The 17241-nt window shown below is 43.6% G+C and overlaps 1 protein-coding gene across 7 annotated transcripts in view; it reads right to left on the reverse strand.

Annotated features, from left to right (window-relative positions):
• Htt (huntingtin) overlaps positions 1-17241 on the reverse strand; it is a 149213-nt gene that overhangs the window by 36808 nt on the left and 95164 nt on the right. For all 7 annotated transcript variants that reach the window (NM_024357.4, XM_039091788.2, XM_006251230.5 and 4 more), the window contains 6 exon segments: positions 4615-4822; positions 8878-9020; positions 10190-10425; positions 10694-10816; positions 12718-12834; positions 14604-14740. In NM_024357.4, coding sequence (NP_077333.2) covers positions 4615-4822; positions 8878-9020; positions 10190-10425; positions 10694-10816; positions 12718-12834; positions 14604-14740 — 964 coding nt within the window.

A 17241-nucleotide genomic window follows, 5' to 3' on the forward strand; every position in this document is an offset into this window, starting at 1 on the left:
CACCACCGTCACCTCCACCACTGCCACCTCCACCACTGCCTCCTCCTCCTCCACCTTCTCCTCCACCACCTCTACCTCCTCCTCCACCTCCTCCTCCACCACTGCCACCTCCACCACTGCCACCTCCACCACTGCCTCCTCCTCCTCCACCTTCTCCTCCACCACCTCTACCTCCTCCTCCACCTCCTCCTCCACCACCGTCACCTCCACCACTGCCACCTCCACCACTGTCTCCTCCTCCTCCACCTTCTCCTCCACCTCCACCACCTCCACCTCCTCCTCCACTTCCTCCACTACCGCCATCTCCACCAACTCCACCTCCTCCTCCACCTCCTCCACTACCGCCATCTCCACCAACTCCACCTCCTCCTCCACCTCCTCCACTACCGCCATCTCCACCAACTCCACCTCCTCCTCCACCTCCTCCATCCCCACCACCATCTCCTCCTCCTCTACCTCCTCCTCCTCCTCCTCTTTCTCTTCCATCATCATCATCACCACCACCACCAGCACCACCACCAGCACCACCAACACCGGAGTAAATTTTAAACACAGGGTGCTGATCAACACCCGGATAGATGCAGAGTTCATTTCCATGGACTTCTGCTCTGGGCACAGGGATGGGATGTCTGTAAAGGGACAAGAGGGAGCTTCCTAGAATGATGGTACTGTCTGTATGTGACAGCAGCCAGTACAAAAGGCATTTCACCAGGCATCCTATATCAGTGAAGAGACTTACAAAGCACCTGCCCTTTCACCATTGGAGCTTGGTAGCTTACACTCACAGCTACATGTACAGCAAAGAACTACTCAAGTACAATAGGTGGGATTTGCAATTAAATAATTAGCAGGAGACACTGATTTGGTTTGAATGTGAAATGGTACTGACTGAAATATAACAGCAACCATAGAAAGGAGATAGATATTAATCAAATCGTCACACAAATAATGCTCAATTACGACCCTGCCACTGAGGAGTAGGAGCTACCTAAGAGCAGAGCCTGAGATCTAGGCAAATGAGGAGAAGCATGGGAGGCTCCTCTGAAGAAGACTGCACTAACAACCAAAAGCGATAGATAGCCTCCTCATTTTAATATACTGGGGATGGTGAGAAATGGTCATTTTGGTGGTGGAGGGATAGCTTAGTGGTTAACAGCACTGGCTATTCTTCCAGAGGACATGGGTTCAATTCTGAGCACCTACATGGTGGCCTACTACTGTCTGTAACTCCAGTTCTAGGTGATCTCACCTGGCAGACACACACACAGGCACATAATAAAGAAGGAAGGAAAGAAGGAAGAAAAGAAAGAAGCTGTAATTTCAACTTTGAAAGACTACGTTATGACTACTACCATAAAACCAATGTTTGTGTCTAAACCCCACATTCACCAACTCAAGGAAGTTGGTGTACACTCATATCTGTTGTCCTTCTGGGTAAACGTTACTGTTACTTCTATTACTAGGACCCCCTTGCACTGGTCAGGTAGCTCAGCAAATAGAAGCACTTGTTGCACAAGCCTGGCAACCCGAGTTTGATCCCTGGATCCCAAGTGGAGGAAGAGGACTGACTCCTGAAAGCTGTCCTCTGACCTCTACACATGGGCTAAGGCACAGTCACACACATTCACACATAGACAGCACAGACTGAGAGACAAAGATACAAAGAGACAGACACACAAGAATAAAAATGAAAATAAACTACGATCCCATTTCTCACAGCTCTACCACTACAGTAAGGCTCTGAAGAGCTGCCTCCGATTGCTTCTCTTCCACCATCGTCCCCCTTTTTATTGAAAATGTCAGACAGAAAAGCTGAAGGAACCGTTCAATGAATAGCCCCTGACTTTTGCCTGCATTCAACTATTAATATTGGTCATCTTGGAATCCGTGAACACGCTTTGCACATGCAAACTAGGTACATACCATATATTCTACCTGGACAGACACTGGACACTCACACGAAACTTTACTGCAGCCTGAATACTTGCATACACACATTCCTTTGGCTGCAGTAAGGAAGCATGATTCTAGAGCACACTTCACTCTAAACCCTCGAACAGTTGTCTCCTGAGCATGTTCACAACCACAAAGCGACCACTCACCCCAAGCTCATCCTCATAGTTATGACTACCAATAATAATCATCCTGGCAGTCTCATATTGCAGATCCAGAGCATACCCAAGGATTCTAAAGTGAATTCCCTTGCCCTACTTGTTCTCTTCTATGAATGCAACCCTTTTGTCTTTTATGACATGCTTCACTGTGTCCACTGACATCAGTTAAGGTCAAACCCATTTCCTCTTGAACAAACCACTGCATGTCTTTTAATTTTCAACACTATTATACACCAACGGGGTGGGCAGATGCTGCTGAGAACTATGCTTTAAGTGGGCTGGAGCCATTCCTACCTTTTCCTGCCTTCTTGGCTCATCCATAGTCAACCTAGGCTCTACACCTTATGTCTTACCTAACACAACTCAGGCCTGGGTGTCCACTAGACTCCTGGAAACCTACGGCAAGTCCTCACTCCCCAATTATTTTTGTTTTTTAAGCCTTTAAACAAATTATTTGTGTGTTTGTGCACCAGGACAACATATGGGAATGGACTCTCTTTCTACCATGTGGGATTTTGGGTTGGAACTCAAGTCTCAGGCTTAACAGTAAGTATCTTTACCCACTGAGCCACCTTGCTAAGGGCAGAGCTGCCAGTTTTTTGTTTGTTTGAGACAAGTTCTCACTGTGTAGCCCTGGGAGGCCTGGAACTTGGAATGTGGAACAGGCTGGCCTTGAATTCACTGAGGTCCACCTACTTCTGCCTCCTGAAAGCTGAGACTAAAGATATACTCCACTGTACCCAGCTGTGAGCTTCAATCAGCTACCACCCCACCAAGAGACCCGTCTATAGCAAATGGAGGCAATCGCAGAAAGCCACAGCTTGAGAAAATGTAGAGATCGATGGACTGTGGGGAGTCTAGCCCAATGGATACATCTACATCACAGCTCCTTCAGGGGACATTATGAAAGAGGAGGCCGAAAGATTGTAAGGGCCAGAATACAGAAAGTCTGCTGTGAAGCAATCTGGGAGAGAAATGGATACACAAACAAGACCACAATAAAGGCAGTATCCATGGATATATTAATATGGGTGGGGGAAAATTTCATAGAGCTCATCCCTAGACAAAAAGATATAGGTAGCTAATAACTTTTGGGAAGGAGAATTAGCCTCTATGAGCCTGCTTATGTCCAATGCAGAGGAGCCAACCCTGAATCCATATAAACACAAGTAACAAAATCAGACATAGCAAGTTAAATGTATACATACTTGTACACACACATATATACATACATACATATATACATGTTTATGTAACAAATAAAGAAAAGGCTATCAGTATGAGAATGAGTGGTATAGAGGAGGCTTTGGAGGGTAGTTGGAAGCATGGAAGTGATGTGATTCTATTTCAATTAAAAAAGTTTTATAAATTTTTTTTTAAAAAAGGGAAAAATAGAAAAGAAAGAAACAAAGAAGAAAGGAATGAACACTGGTGACACTGAGACACCCCTGTGCTCTGAGCATCTGTGGAACAACAGCATTGGTAGGAGCAGGGCCTGGAATACATGCAAATTCCTAGCCCCTATGAAGCTTCCTGGGCTGAAATGTTTTAAGCAGCTTCAAGACTGATTTACATGTACATATAAGAATCAGAGAGCTATATAACTGGATTCCTGTCCGCTGGCTCTTAGAATGCTCAGTTAATGTGACAGCCTAAGAACTCTTCTAAGCATTTCAAACGATGTTGTGGGTATCCACCCAAGTGATCACATGTGGGGGCAGAAAGTAGCATTTCTATTTCCTGTGCAGATGCCATTATAAAGAGCACATCACAGACAGGCAGTAAATGTCCCACACAGGGATGTAAATGTTTGGTTTGGATGGGAGGTCCTGGTCCTCTGCACCAAGCTGAGGAGCTAATCTCACCTATACTTTTCCTTAAGAAAAACTTGCTCAGAAGGGCTCATAACCTGTCCAGAAACCACACTGAGGACTGACTCGTCAGGGCTCATAGCTTTTACTTCCAAACATGCTGAGAAATCTGAGTAAAGTCAGTGAGTTAGCACTGAGGTTTAAGCCTAAAAACTCTTTGCAAAAAAAGAGGGCCACCCACAACCAGAAACAGTCTATCTGAATAATAAAAATAAATTAATAAAATACTTCCAATCAGTTTCGAAATTTGCTAAATAATTACTTCATTATCTAAGAATACCCAGAACACATTTAATCATAACAAAGTTAAGACATTGCAACATGTCTGGCTGTAGAACCAATGAAAGCCGTAGGACGTAGCAGGAGGGACAGAGCCTGACAAGCAGAGCAAAAACGATGGGACAGTGTCAAAGAGCTTGTCAAAGAAAATCACAGTGAAAAAGTTTAGTTTGAATGCCTGTAGCCAGACCACATTTCCCTACAAAACAGTACCCATGAAAGAAAGATTAATATGCAGTCTGAATTTTACAAAGCGTTATGAAGAATAGAAAATAAGAATGCTCTCATAGCAGCTGAGCCTTGGGCCAAACACTGAGCTGGTGCCTGGCCCTGGGAAGCTGGGCACCTACTTGGGCGTCTGCTGCACCTCGGCCCACCATCGGTGGTCAGTGTGGTTGATGAGCAGTAGGATCTGACACCAGAGCAGTACCAGAGCTGGGTGTGTGGGCACCATGGCTCGCACCCGTGCATTCAGGCTATCTAGAGTATAGAAGCTGCCTTCACAGCCATCACTGGTGAAGAGTCTAGTGGCAGCGGCTGTGATTCTCCGGAACATTCCTATAAACAAACAAAAATAAGAAAAATAGATTATGGGGAATGCCTCTACTGTTTAACCTGGTCCAGTGCCAGGTGACCAGCACTATTCATTGTCCTTTCAGCACTTGGCACTTAGAAAATTGTGACTTGTGTGTGTGTGCATGTGTACATATGTACATGTGGATGCATGTGTATACCTGGGTACATATATGTTGAAGTTAAAGGTTGATGTAGGGTCAATATTACTTCCCCATCTTATTTTTTGAGGTCTCTTGCATGGAACCCAGAGCTGGAGCTCACTGATTAGATAGACTGGCCGCCAAGGAGTGCTGTGGATCTTGATATCGCCAGTGTCTGCTCAGAGTACAGAAGCTGTGCCTGACATTTTACACAGGTGCTAGGAATCCAAACTCAGGTTTCATACTTCGTACTGCAAGCACTTCTCTGATTAAGGCTTTTCCCCAGCCCCAAACTCTTAACTATTCTAAGCAAAAACAGACACTAAACTTATTTAATAGATCAGACCACTTTGCACCTCTGCTGATTGCCACATTCTTTAGGAGCCCCAAAACAGCTACTGTGGAAGCCTGGACACAGGTAACCAGAAAGAGCCAACCATCAGAGGGGGAAAGGACTCAGGCCACAGTTGGGAGAACACAGAATTGAGCCATAGCCAATTGAGCAGACAAAAACACAAGAAGCAAACAGGATAATCGTCAAGAGACCTAAACACTTTATAAACACAGAACCGATTTACTTCAACCTCAGCTTGAGACCAAGCAAATACCCAAACAGTAAGTAGTTCTGCCACCTAGTGTCATACTAAACAAGCAATAGACACGTATCTACAACCTAACAGCACTAGGGAAAACCTGTGTGTCTAACCAGGGAAGGTTCCTCCAGAAGAATGTATGCATGCTGAAAAGGGGAACCACTGACTACATGAAGCTATTTAAGGTAAGTTAAGCAAAATCACAAAGTACCTAAGATATGTTATCTGCATTTTAGCTACCCAGTCACACGGCTGCTAAAGGTCACTGTGTGGGTGCAGACACTTGCCTGCCAATTTCACTTAAGTTTTGCTGGACAACACTGACACAACATACAGTAAAATATTCCCTTGAGTTTTGTTCTTCCTTGAAGTTTCTGAAAAAAGAAGCAATCGAAGCTAGAGCAAGTGGAGAGTAAGTAGTCAAACCACAAGGCAATCAGTCCACCAGGTGAGCAGGACCCAACATAGACATCTGCCATCCAAAGAAAGTAAGAGAAAGCTCTTCTGCTACTAGATCCAAGCCAATCAATGCAAAGTAGTAAAATGACCAACAAACTGAAAACAACTTGCTATTCATAAAGACATTCCTTTTTGACTTTCAATTTCTTGTAGTACTCAATGGAGCACAAATCAAAGGACCTTTAAGAGCCAGAGAGATGGCTCAGTGGGTAAGAACACTCGCTGTACAAGGCTGACCCCCAAACCTATATAAAATGTCAGCTGTGTGAGTGGGCCTTTAACTCCTATGGCAAAATGGAAGGCAGGGACAGGAGGATTGGGGAATAGCTCTTGCTGACAGTGCAGTCACAGAAACAAAAGTGCTTGCCTCAAAACAAGGTAGAAAGAGAGAACAGACTCTGGAGGAGTTGTCCACCCTGGCATGCACATACCTTTCTATCTCTCCGTCTCTCTCTCTCTCATACGCACACAACAAATAAGTAAATAAATCTTTAGAAAACAAACAATACCTTAAAAAAATCAATATTAGGAAGAAATATAGTTTGAAACTAGCATCCATTATCAAAGTTAAATGCTGGCACACTACTGTGCCAAGGGTGCCAGCATATCAGGGAGAGAGTCCACACGAGGCCTTTCTCTCTGGCTCACCTGGGCACTTAGCTTTCCTATCTACTGTTTTCAATTCCATCTCTCTGGTCTGTTCTTCAAACTCCAAAGGCTGGTTCTGCTGACCACTTTGGGTACGCTAACCAGGCACCCGCAGAAATGTTTATCAATGAACTTCCTGGAATAGTGGTTGTGTATTGGTGTATCGCCCTCCCTACTGAGTGTGAAGCTCTACAAAGGCACAAAGCACATCTGCTTGTCTCAACCCAGTACATAAGAGCCCAGTATAGCGACAGGTCAGAGTATAAGTCCTGTTGAATGAAGGTAAGGGCAGTAACCACCTTTTCCTCCAAGATATGTACACAAAATGCACATAGAAACCCAAACATAGGAACACCTCTGACTGGAGAAACACCCTGCCACAGCCTCACTGGCAGCAAACACCCGTCCTCACCTGTTTCTCTTTCTTTCTGCCAAGCAGTCAATCTACCCATCAAGGGAAGGCTGCTCAAGCTGGTCAAAGCAGCCAGGAGCTCACAATGTAGCTGCCTACATGGGTTAATGGAGGCCAATCAGCATACTTCAGAGGCTCACTCTATGGTGGCTAGAGGCCACTCTTCCGTCACACAAGACGAGCCCACTAAAGAAGGCCAAGACAGAGGACACAGCGGGAACGTGGAAATATGCTATGAAGACTACAGCATGAAGTCAGTATCACACCCCACCAATTATACAAGCAGGTTTTAAAAAAACATTCTTTTTTAAGACAGGTCTTCATTTAGGTCAGTCCTGCTGCAAACTCTGTAGCTGGGGATCAGTTTGAACATCTGATTCTCCTGCCTCCACCAGGCAAATACTGAAATTACAGGTGTGCCATCACGCTTAGGTTAGGGAGAAATCAAAACCAGGGTTTTGTACATGTTTGGCAATCACTATCAATGGAGCTACGTTCCCAGCATCAATCTTTAGGTTTTGTCTGATTATTTTACATTTGTTTACTGGTGGTGGTGGTGGGGTGCATGTACGTGGAGGTCAGAGAGTAACCTGGAAGTAGTTAATTCTCTTCTTCTGCCATGCGGGTCTTAGAGATCACACTCAGGTTGTCAGGGTTGGTTACAAACACCTGTATCTACTAAGGCCTACTGGCCTCCAATTATTTTTTAACTGTGGTAAAATTCATATAAAATAAAATTTGCCACCTTGATAATTTTTAAATATATAGTTCTGGTATGCATTTATATTTATATGCATTTATATTTACAACATCACCATCATCTTGTAAAACTGAAATTCCAAAGGCATTAAATCCCTCTTCTAAGCCACCGGCAATCACCATATTGGATTTGTCTCTAGATTTGGAGTACTCTGAGTATCTCTTATAAATGAAATAGTGTCCGCCTTTTTGTGCCTGGCTTATTTTGCTTAGCACAATGTCTTCAAGGGTCACCTGTGTTGGCTTTTTAATGTTATGTATGTGAGTGTTTTGCCTGCATGTATGTATATGCTCCTTGTGCATGTGCTGGTGCTGGTAGAGTCTAGAAAAGGGCAACAGATCCCAGGAACTGGAGTTACAGGTGACTGTGAGCCTCTTCACTGGGAAGCGAAGGTGGGTCTTCTGCAAGAATAGCAAATACTCCTAAATGCTAAGTAAGCTATGTCTCCAACACTCCATGTCGTCTCTTATGTCAGAATGATTTTACTTTTTCAGGTTGAAAAATGTCCCATTCAGGGGGCTGGAGAGATGGCTCAGCGGTTAAGAGCACTGACTGCTCTTCCAGAGGTCCTGAGTTCAAATCCCAGCAACCACATGGTGGCTCTCAACCATCTGTAATGAGATCTGGATCTGATGCCCTCTTCTGGTGTGTCTGAAGACAGCTACAGTGTACTTATATATAATAAATAAATAAATCTTTTAAAAAAAAAGTTCCATTCATAGACACATTTAACATATACCTTATGCTTGTGCCATATCTGGCTTCTCAACCAGCCTACCAACAGCTGTCAGAGCTGCTTCTTCTTAGCTGTGCAATGAACGCTGTTATGAAGACTCGGAAAAGCTATCTTCCAAGTACTCTGCTCTCCAGCCTTTAGGTATCTGCCTATCAATGTGATTGCTGGACCATATGGTTAGATTCACTCCTACCATCATCACGTTCTCACGTGGCACACAGAGTATGGAGAACAGCTTCGATGGAGACAGGGATCATAAACACTACACAGTCTAATCGGGGTCACTCACCAGATTTGAATATGTGGATCAGACACATGAGCAGTGTGCCGAGCTCTTGGCAATAGAATGTATGCTGCTGTTCACTCATGTCCACTTTGAGCTGTTTTGTAACAATGTCTTCCAGAAGAATACCAACCAGCTGTAAGAGAAACCTTCCAAGAAAGGGAGCACAGAACAGCATATTAGGTCATTACCAGTGAGCTCGTGTTAACCCCAAGTGTGAAATAAAGACCACTAGTTTGTGTAAAGTAAGAAAACACAAGGACAGTACACTAAACCAAGTGAACATGAAATGTTTCAGTCCATCACTGTGGACTAAGTCTCCGCTTCTCTCTATATCACCTTCTTTAAATGTGAGATGGTAATCACACCACTTTCAAAGGCCCATCAAGGCAAAATGACAAGTGGTTTTTTTTCTTTTTTCTTTTTCTTTTTCTTTTCTTTTCTTTTTTTTTTTTTTTTTTTTGCGCTTTATCAGCTGTAGGAGTGTTACATAGACATGAGATGGCAATTTGCCATAGAAACTTAGTGTAACTCAGTTTTAGCCACTGCTTCAACCTTGTGGAGGGAAAGCAATGGGCTGCCAGTTGGACCTGCAAACACAAAGGCAATGTGTTTGTTTACAGATACTACAGGTGCTACCCCTGAAAATATGTGAGGCCCTAAGGAGCAGGTCTGCAGCACAGCTCTAACTCAGTGAAGGCTCTAGGAATGGGCAGATACTTCTCCATGCAAAGTGTTGACAAGTGCCTAAGCAGTCACCCCTGTCACTGCCCTGGAAGCACTACCACACCATGGGGGAAGGAGCATTGAGTTGATCCTGAAGGGATATGGTAGATGCTATTCACCCTGGCAATGAAAGGTTCTTCAAGTAGCACATGGTAAAAATAAGTACAGGGCTGCTTTTCATGGCTTAACCACTCTACAGGCAATTAATCCACCCCTTACTATGCTGCATGCAGGGCAGGCCACCTTTCCTTGATCATGGTGACACTCTGGTCAAGTCTGTCACCAAGTTAGAATGAGACAGACCTTAGGAAAGACATGAAAAAAAGGCCTTTGATGAGGTAGGTTCGAGTAAGAATCAGGGTTCAAAGGAACTTGCTGCTTGGGCAGAGAACCCAGGCTCAGTTCCCAGAACCCACACAACGGCTTCAACTACCTGAAACTGAAATTCCAGGGGTTCAATGCCTTCCTCTGGCCTCCATGGGTCTGAGGCCCTCAGTATACTTACTTACACATAAGGCAAAACTGTTGGCCACCACTGCTGAGAGACCATGGACCAACATGGCCAGTTTACAGGTTCAGATAGAAAGCATACCTTGAGAATGTATCTTCTGGCAAATTCTTTACTTGTTTCCCTTCACTGCGTTCTCCTAGTGTTGGATTACTGTCTCCATCCCTTAACCTGTTAATTACTGGACAGGAAATTAAATATGGAGAGAAGGAGAGCTCCTGAATACGAGAAAGAACAATGTCTTCGGTTGACTGGGAAATGAGAACCCTCAGAATGGCTAGGATTCCAGATATCCACAGCTGCACAGTGCTTACAGATGCCTAAAAAAAAGAAAATGCATAGGTTAAAGCTAAGGAAAGATGATTGAATTTTCCCTGGTTGTCACTTCCATGGATGAAAATCACCCCAATTTACATCTTCACCAGAAAGTCCCTACAGCACTGGTTTCAAGTATGGTCCCAGAGAAGCAGGATCAGACTCAGTTGGAGAACTGGTAAAATGCAAATTCGTAAGTTCTACCTTGCCAGCTGTGGCAGATCTGGGTGGGACCTATCCTCCAGTGCATCCGGAGTGTATGGAGAGACTCACCATTGTGCTTGGAGTGATGAACATACTCCGCAAAAGCATGTCCACAGGACGTAGGGAGGAAGGAGCCAAAATCTCAAACAAGGTATTTAATACTCCAAGGGCTTCATGAGAGTCAATATGCATCTGTGGAATTAAGCATCACGGACATGTCTGTGCAATCCAATGGAAATGGCAGTTTAAACACACATCATTACTGCACCTCGGGGGGGCACACCATTACCATCATGCCGATCACATGCTCTCTGTTAAAAGTTAAAAGCATTTTACTTTCAGCAATGACCCTATTTTCAGGACAGTGTATCTGCTGCACTTTACTCTCAGCAGTAACCTTAGCAAAGCTTCGGGACGCTATGTCTCCATGTCTGCCCCCCGTCCTTCCTTTTCCTGTAACTAGCTTCTTGTATCCAATTGTCAGGCTACAATCTCAGGGGACTTGCTCTGCTCTCTGCCCTGCCTGAAGCACTCTCTTGCAGGTATCTGCTAGAATCACTCCGTTCCTTCCTTCATGTCTACTCAGATGTTAACTCCTACAAAAGGCTTTCTCTTTTTGTCATTGTCAGAATGACAAATGCATTCTCTACCCTGACACTACCCTCCTCCTCTGCCATCAAAACCACTATCCTCTGATACTGTATACACTTTTAATAATGTATTTATTTCTTTGTTACCTGATTTATTATCCATTGTCTGTCTCAATGAAAGCTTCATTCTGCAGTGGGAGAGCACTGCTTTTAATACATTTGTCCAGTGAAATACTTCCTATCAGTCCCTGCAATACTGCCTAGCATATGAAGACAGTAACTCTGACAGAGTATGCCCACAAGTGTTTATGAAATGCTGAGAAACATGGCTACCTTGTGCTTTCTATAGAACCTATTTCAAAGCAGTCCTTAATATCTGATAGGAGTTTCATTCCAAATATGGCGAGAGATGCATCTGACAGCTGCCCAGGCTTTCTGGTAAGATTGTCTATAGCCAGGCTATCTGTATTCTATCTTCTATAGAATGTAATGTTGCTATGGTGAGAGACACACAGGTTCCTGGGTTCTAGGGCCCGCACAGTTTAGAAGCCAGGGTTGTTTGCTTCCACAAGATAAGGCAAGGCAGACTACTGCATTTTCTTTCTTTTTTTTTTTTTTTTTGGTTTTTTTCGGAGCTGGGGACCGAACCCAGGGCCTTGCGCTTCCTAGGCAAGCGCTCTACCACTGAGCTAAATCCCCAGCCCCTGCATTTTCTTAATTAACTAGTAAGATCATTTGATTACAGAAATTCTGACTAAGTAATAAAAAACTGCTAGGTTACTTGGTAAGTGATAAGAAAAACTTGGACCCTCGAGATCTCTCAGACACTAGACCATCAACCAGGCCCCCAACACATCTACAGCAGAGGACTGCCAGGTCTGGGTCCAGTCAGAGAAGATGCAGCTAACCCTCCAGAGACTCGAGGCCCCAGGGGGGTCTAGTAGGGTGGGAAGTAGGGGGTGGGGACATCCTCATGGAGACAGGGAGTGCGGGGAGAGGTATGGGATGTGGAACAGTCAGAGAGTGGACTGGGAAGGGAATAAAATCTGGATTGTAAAAAAAGAGATTAAATAAAAAGAAGGGATATGAAAACAGTGATAAGAAAAACAAATAAACAAACATAAAGAAAGCTAAGGATCAAATAAAATACCTGATTTACCAGAATACAGGAGTCAGAATAACAAAATAAGAAAGTACTCAGTTTTCAATTCAGAACTGGGCCAACCAACTAGAGACCCATCCCCCTCACGCTCTGTGAGGATGGAAAATGTCAATAACCTCTCTAACCCTTTGTTTCCTCACTTATAAAGTGAGAAAGCAATTTCAGGCTCAAACGGTAATGGGAACAAAAGAAGCCACTTTCTCCACAACCAGCACCAAGACCAACTTTCAAAGCAAGAACCTATCAGGATATAATGATCACAACCAACCTTCATAAGCATCTCAGTCCATTCTGAAATAAATCACACTACATGATGGCAAACCAGGGTCATGAGGACAAACCTGCTGCTTGGCTAACATGGGCAGGATGATGTCTGCGACCTGCCGAGAGAGCCGTTTCCACTTGTCCTCATTCTCTTTGTGGCACTGCTGCAGGACGAGGATGAACATCTCTAGCACCTACAAGAAAGTTTGTGTAGGATCAGAATGCTTCCTGGCCCAGGGCCCCTCCACTTTCCCATGTCCCACACTGGTCCCAGCTTAGCTGGGTAACTCTAAGGTTCAAAGAGCTATAATCCCCAGGGAAGACCGTGAAAACCACACACTCTTCACCCTATGACATGTGAATGTGAAGGGAACAAAAAGTCACAAGAAGGGACGCAGTAAGACCCACAGTGATACGTGAGCCACGTTGGGCTCAAGAAGACTCCTGACGGGTATTATTCCTATGGTATTTTAACATTTCAGAAACAAAGAAGGGATCACATGAAAATCAAACTTACATTAATCTGCAGGAGAACTCAAAGGCACCCTTGACTAAACACTCTGTGGGACAATTTAATATTCCTATGTACTTTAAATCCACCTCAGTGCTCTTTGCAAAAGACATCTTATTTTTGAGTGGTCCTCTCTTGCAACAGTCATGCAAAGCTCAGTGTAAGGTTACTGGAGGTCATTTTAGTCATTCTAAATAGATAACCTGTGGCCTGGCAGAGGCTTGTAACACAGACATTGCCATTTTGTAGACAGCGTTTTACTGGAGCATTGCCACACCATAGCCTGTATCCACTTTGGTGCTACAACAGACCAGAGAGCCCACAAAAACTAAACTCCTGTTTTCATCTCAAAAAACCCAAAACAAAACTAAACCAAAACAAAACAAAAGATGCACACTACCTCAGGGACAATATAAAGCCTAACCCAACTACTCCATCCCCCAAAGCTCCTTGCTCCCAGGTTCATGTAGTGCTTGTGCTACACAAGAATCTTTCCTGGGCACTCCACGGGGCATACAGAGGCCCCGCTGAACAGGCACAAGTGGTATTCTACTCCCAAGGCACTACTACCCAACTGTGCTTAGCAAAGTCATGTGCTTACTCTTAAACTACTCTATGCCTTGGCTTAACTAAGCATTAAATATTCAATAAACTATTACAAAGATTGATCAAAACATAAATGAAACAAAGAAAGTACTGTTTCTTTGAAAAAGGCTTGTGGTTTTATGAAGTTTCTGAAACAGGCAGCTGAAAGGAACAACAAAATAAGAGAGGAATAAAAAAGTACAAAGTTTGAAAGGACACAAATGTTAAAAACTCTATTTGCAGACATGGGGTGACTCAAAGCATTTAAAATTCATGCTCCAGCTTAAGGGAGACAAAACTAGAAATGAGTACAGATAAAAAGAAAATGACTGTCCAGGCGTGTTGTTGTACACCTTCACTCTCAACACTCTGGAGGCAAAGGCAGGCAAATCTCTGTGAGTTTAAGGCTAGCCAAGTCTGCAAGGTCAGCACAGGATAGCGAGGACTGTTATACAGAGAAATCCTGTCTCAAAAGAACAATAACAAAAACAAACCAAAACAAAGTAGAGACCATGACTATGTCAAGATAGAGGTAAATATGCTATGTATTTCAGATTTGAAGTTTTTACTATTTTAAAATGTTAATGGTTTAGATTAATACCGTCAATTACCTGATCCTTGAGCCGTGTTTGAGAATACATAGCCTCTGTCACATTTAATATCTTGATTGAAATTATAACAGTCAGTCACATGTCTGCTACCCTTCTGGGGCTGTGCCAGCTCTGACCCTAGTGCACTGTACCCTCTGACTGCCATTTCTGCAGGTTCCAGAGAATCCAATGCTCCTGAGACTGGTCAACACACACCCGGCCTCAGGGCCATGGTTTGTCTCTCCACATCGGTGATGAAATTATACTTTCCTCTTACCTGATGGTACTGGATGAGTCGTAACAGCATTGAGACCACCACCTCCTTCTGGGTTTCAAGCTCTTTCCCTGCATCAGCTTTATTTGTTCCTCTTAACACAAAGAGGTCATGGACAATGGGCTGCAGCGCAGGAATAGCTACAGGCACAAAAGAGTGAGGAAATGAGACCACATGTGACAATGACTCCTGAGAGGCAGGTATCAGGACTCCAAAGAGCTTTTAAAAAAAAAAAAAAGAAGAAGAAGGGGAACCTTCGCTGGTACTTGGCTTACAGAAAGGGCTGACTGGATTGCTAAAGTGTATTTGAAACCACCCTCACACTACTGTAGGGTGCCACGGTTCTTCCTCTCAACACTGACAGCTTGTAAAGTCCTTTAACAGCAACAAAGAACATAGTTTCTATTTCTACTGCAGTGTCATTTCTGACAAAAAGTGGATGAAATCAAAGTCAATTTGAAAATAAGAAAACATCCCAAATAATCAAAATAGCAACCTCCCTAGACTATGCATAATGTACCTGATTTACTTTAAAAGATGATAAATACCGTGGCTACTGAATACATTTAAGTCACAGTATTAGATTATTATATTTGTTTTAAGTTAAAAATTGACTCATTAGATCAAGATTTTTCTTAAGGTTTTACTCATCCTGGTCTAAAATAAGAGACAAACTAAATTCACTGGTATAATAGTATGGCATAGGAAAGAACTATAAAAGAAATGGTTCTAACTGGCATGAAGCACACCAATACCTGCCAACAAACATACATATATTCTGGCTTTTAGTAACATGAACAAACACCCTAATCTTCAGTGACATGTTCACAAGTACTCAGTGATATGGATACACATATATGTGCAAACACACATTCTGACCCTCAATGATACTCTCCCCCACCAACTCTGACCCTCGCTAACCCTCCATGCACACACACACACACACACACACACACACACACACACACACACACTCTGGTGCTCCGTGGTAACAACACATACATATTCTGACCCTCAGGGCTACATAATATACTTGTATTTAATTGCTTGCTGAACTTCCTTCAGATGTTCAAGCACCCAGGAATAAAGTAAACTGGCTGATGCCACTAACTCTCAGTCCAAAGACAGTAAATGTCCAGGAAACTTAAAAAAAGTAGTTATTTATTTTATATATACGAGTACACAGCAGCTGTCTTCAGACACACCAGAAGAGGGCATCAGATCCCATTACAGATGGTTGTGAGCTACCATGTGGTTGCTGGGAATTGAACTCAAGTTTTCTGGAAGAGCAGTCAGTGATTTAACTGCAGAGCCATCTCTCCCTAATTTTTACTTTATTATTTATATGTGATGAGCGTTTTGCCTGCATGTATGTCTATACACTACATGTCTGTACACTACCTCAGAAATCAGAAGGTTGCGAGCCACCTTGTGTGTGCTTGAAAGTGAACCCAGGTCCTCTGGAAGAGCAGCCAGGTCTAACCACTGAGCCACCTCTCCTGCTGCAGGTCAGTGGATCTGACATTTGCATTTCTAACTAAATCATCCATCAATTGCTAAGCATTTCACGATCTGTGCTCTGATAAAGCATGGACAGAAGTAAAGCTGATGGTTTAACTTAGAAAGATTGAAAGGCAGCCCATCACTGCTTCTGCTCAGTGTATGTTCCCCTGTAGATGTATGTAGTGGGTGGGGTTTCTCTGCCATTCTCACTTGTGGGGTCTGCAAAGCCCTTAAGACGCACCTCCACCAAGAGTCAAACGTCTCTACAACAAGTGGTTCTCAACCTGTGTGTCCAGACCTCCCCTGGGGCAGTTCTCAAATGACGCTTTCACAGGGGCCTCATATCAGATACCCTAAACATCAGGTATTTATATTACAATTCATAATAGTAGCAAAATTACAGTTATGAAGTAGCAACAAAATAATTTTGTGGCTGGGGTGTCATCACAACATGAAGAACTGCATTAAATGGCCACAGTAGCACTAGGATGACTGAGAACCACTGCTCTAGACTCTTGGGAAAGGAGCAGGGAGAATACAAGAGGGAAAGGCTAGAAATCCAGTGTTAAAATTTAAAGAAAAACATCACAACATATTCTTTTTAGTCATTGCTGCTTCTGCACAAGCCAGGATCTGGCTCAACAGCCCAAGCTGGCTGCAGCTCACGGTCCTCATGTCTCCACATCATGAATGCCACTAACGGAGGCATACACTATCATGATTAGCTACTGAACATTCCTAAAATACACACTGAACCTCCTTTTACAGGCTAGAGGGGGATAGCTGAGTGACTAACTGTTTATTAAGGTCTTATTTAAGCTTCAATAAAATAATCAGGCAGCCATGGCATGAACCCGAGGAAGTGCTGGGGTAAAGAGCCAGTGTGCAGCCAGGCCATGGTGGTACAATTAAGAGACAGAGGCAGGCAGATCTCTGTGAGTTCAAGGCCAGCCTGGTCTGCAGAGCAAATTCTAGGATAGTCAGAACTGCAAAGAGAACCCTGTCTCAAAAAGCCTAAACCAGGGGTTGGGGATTTAGCTCAGTGGTAAAGCGCTTTCCTAGGAAGCGCAAGGCCCTGGGTTCGGTTCCCAGCTCCGAAAAAAAGAAAAGAAAAAAAAAAAGCCAAAACCAAAACAAA

This window comes from Rattus norvegicus, chromosome 14 (assembly GCF_036323735.1).
Source record: "Rattus norvegicus strain BN/NHsdMcwi chromosome 14, GRCr8, whole genome shotgun sequence".
In the NCBI taxonomy this organism is placed as follows: Eukaryota; Metazoa; Chordata; class Mammalia; order Rodentia; family Muridae; genus Rattus; species Rattus norvegicus.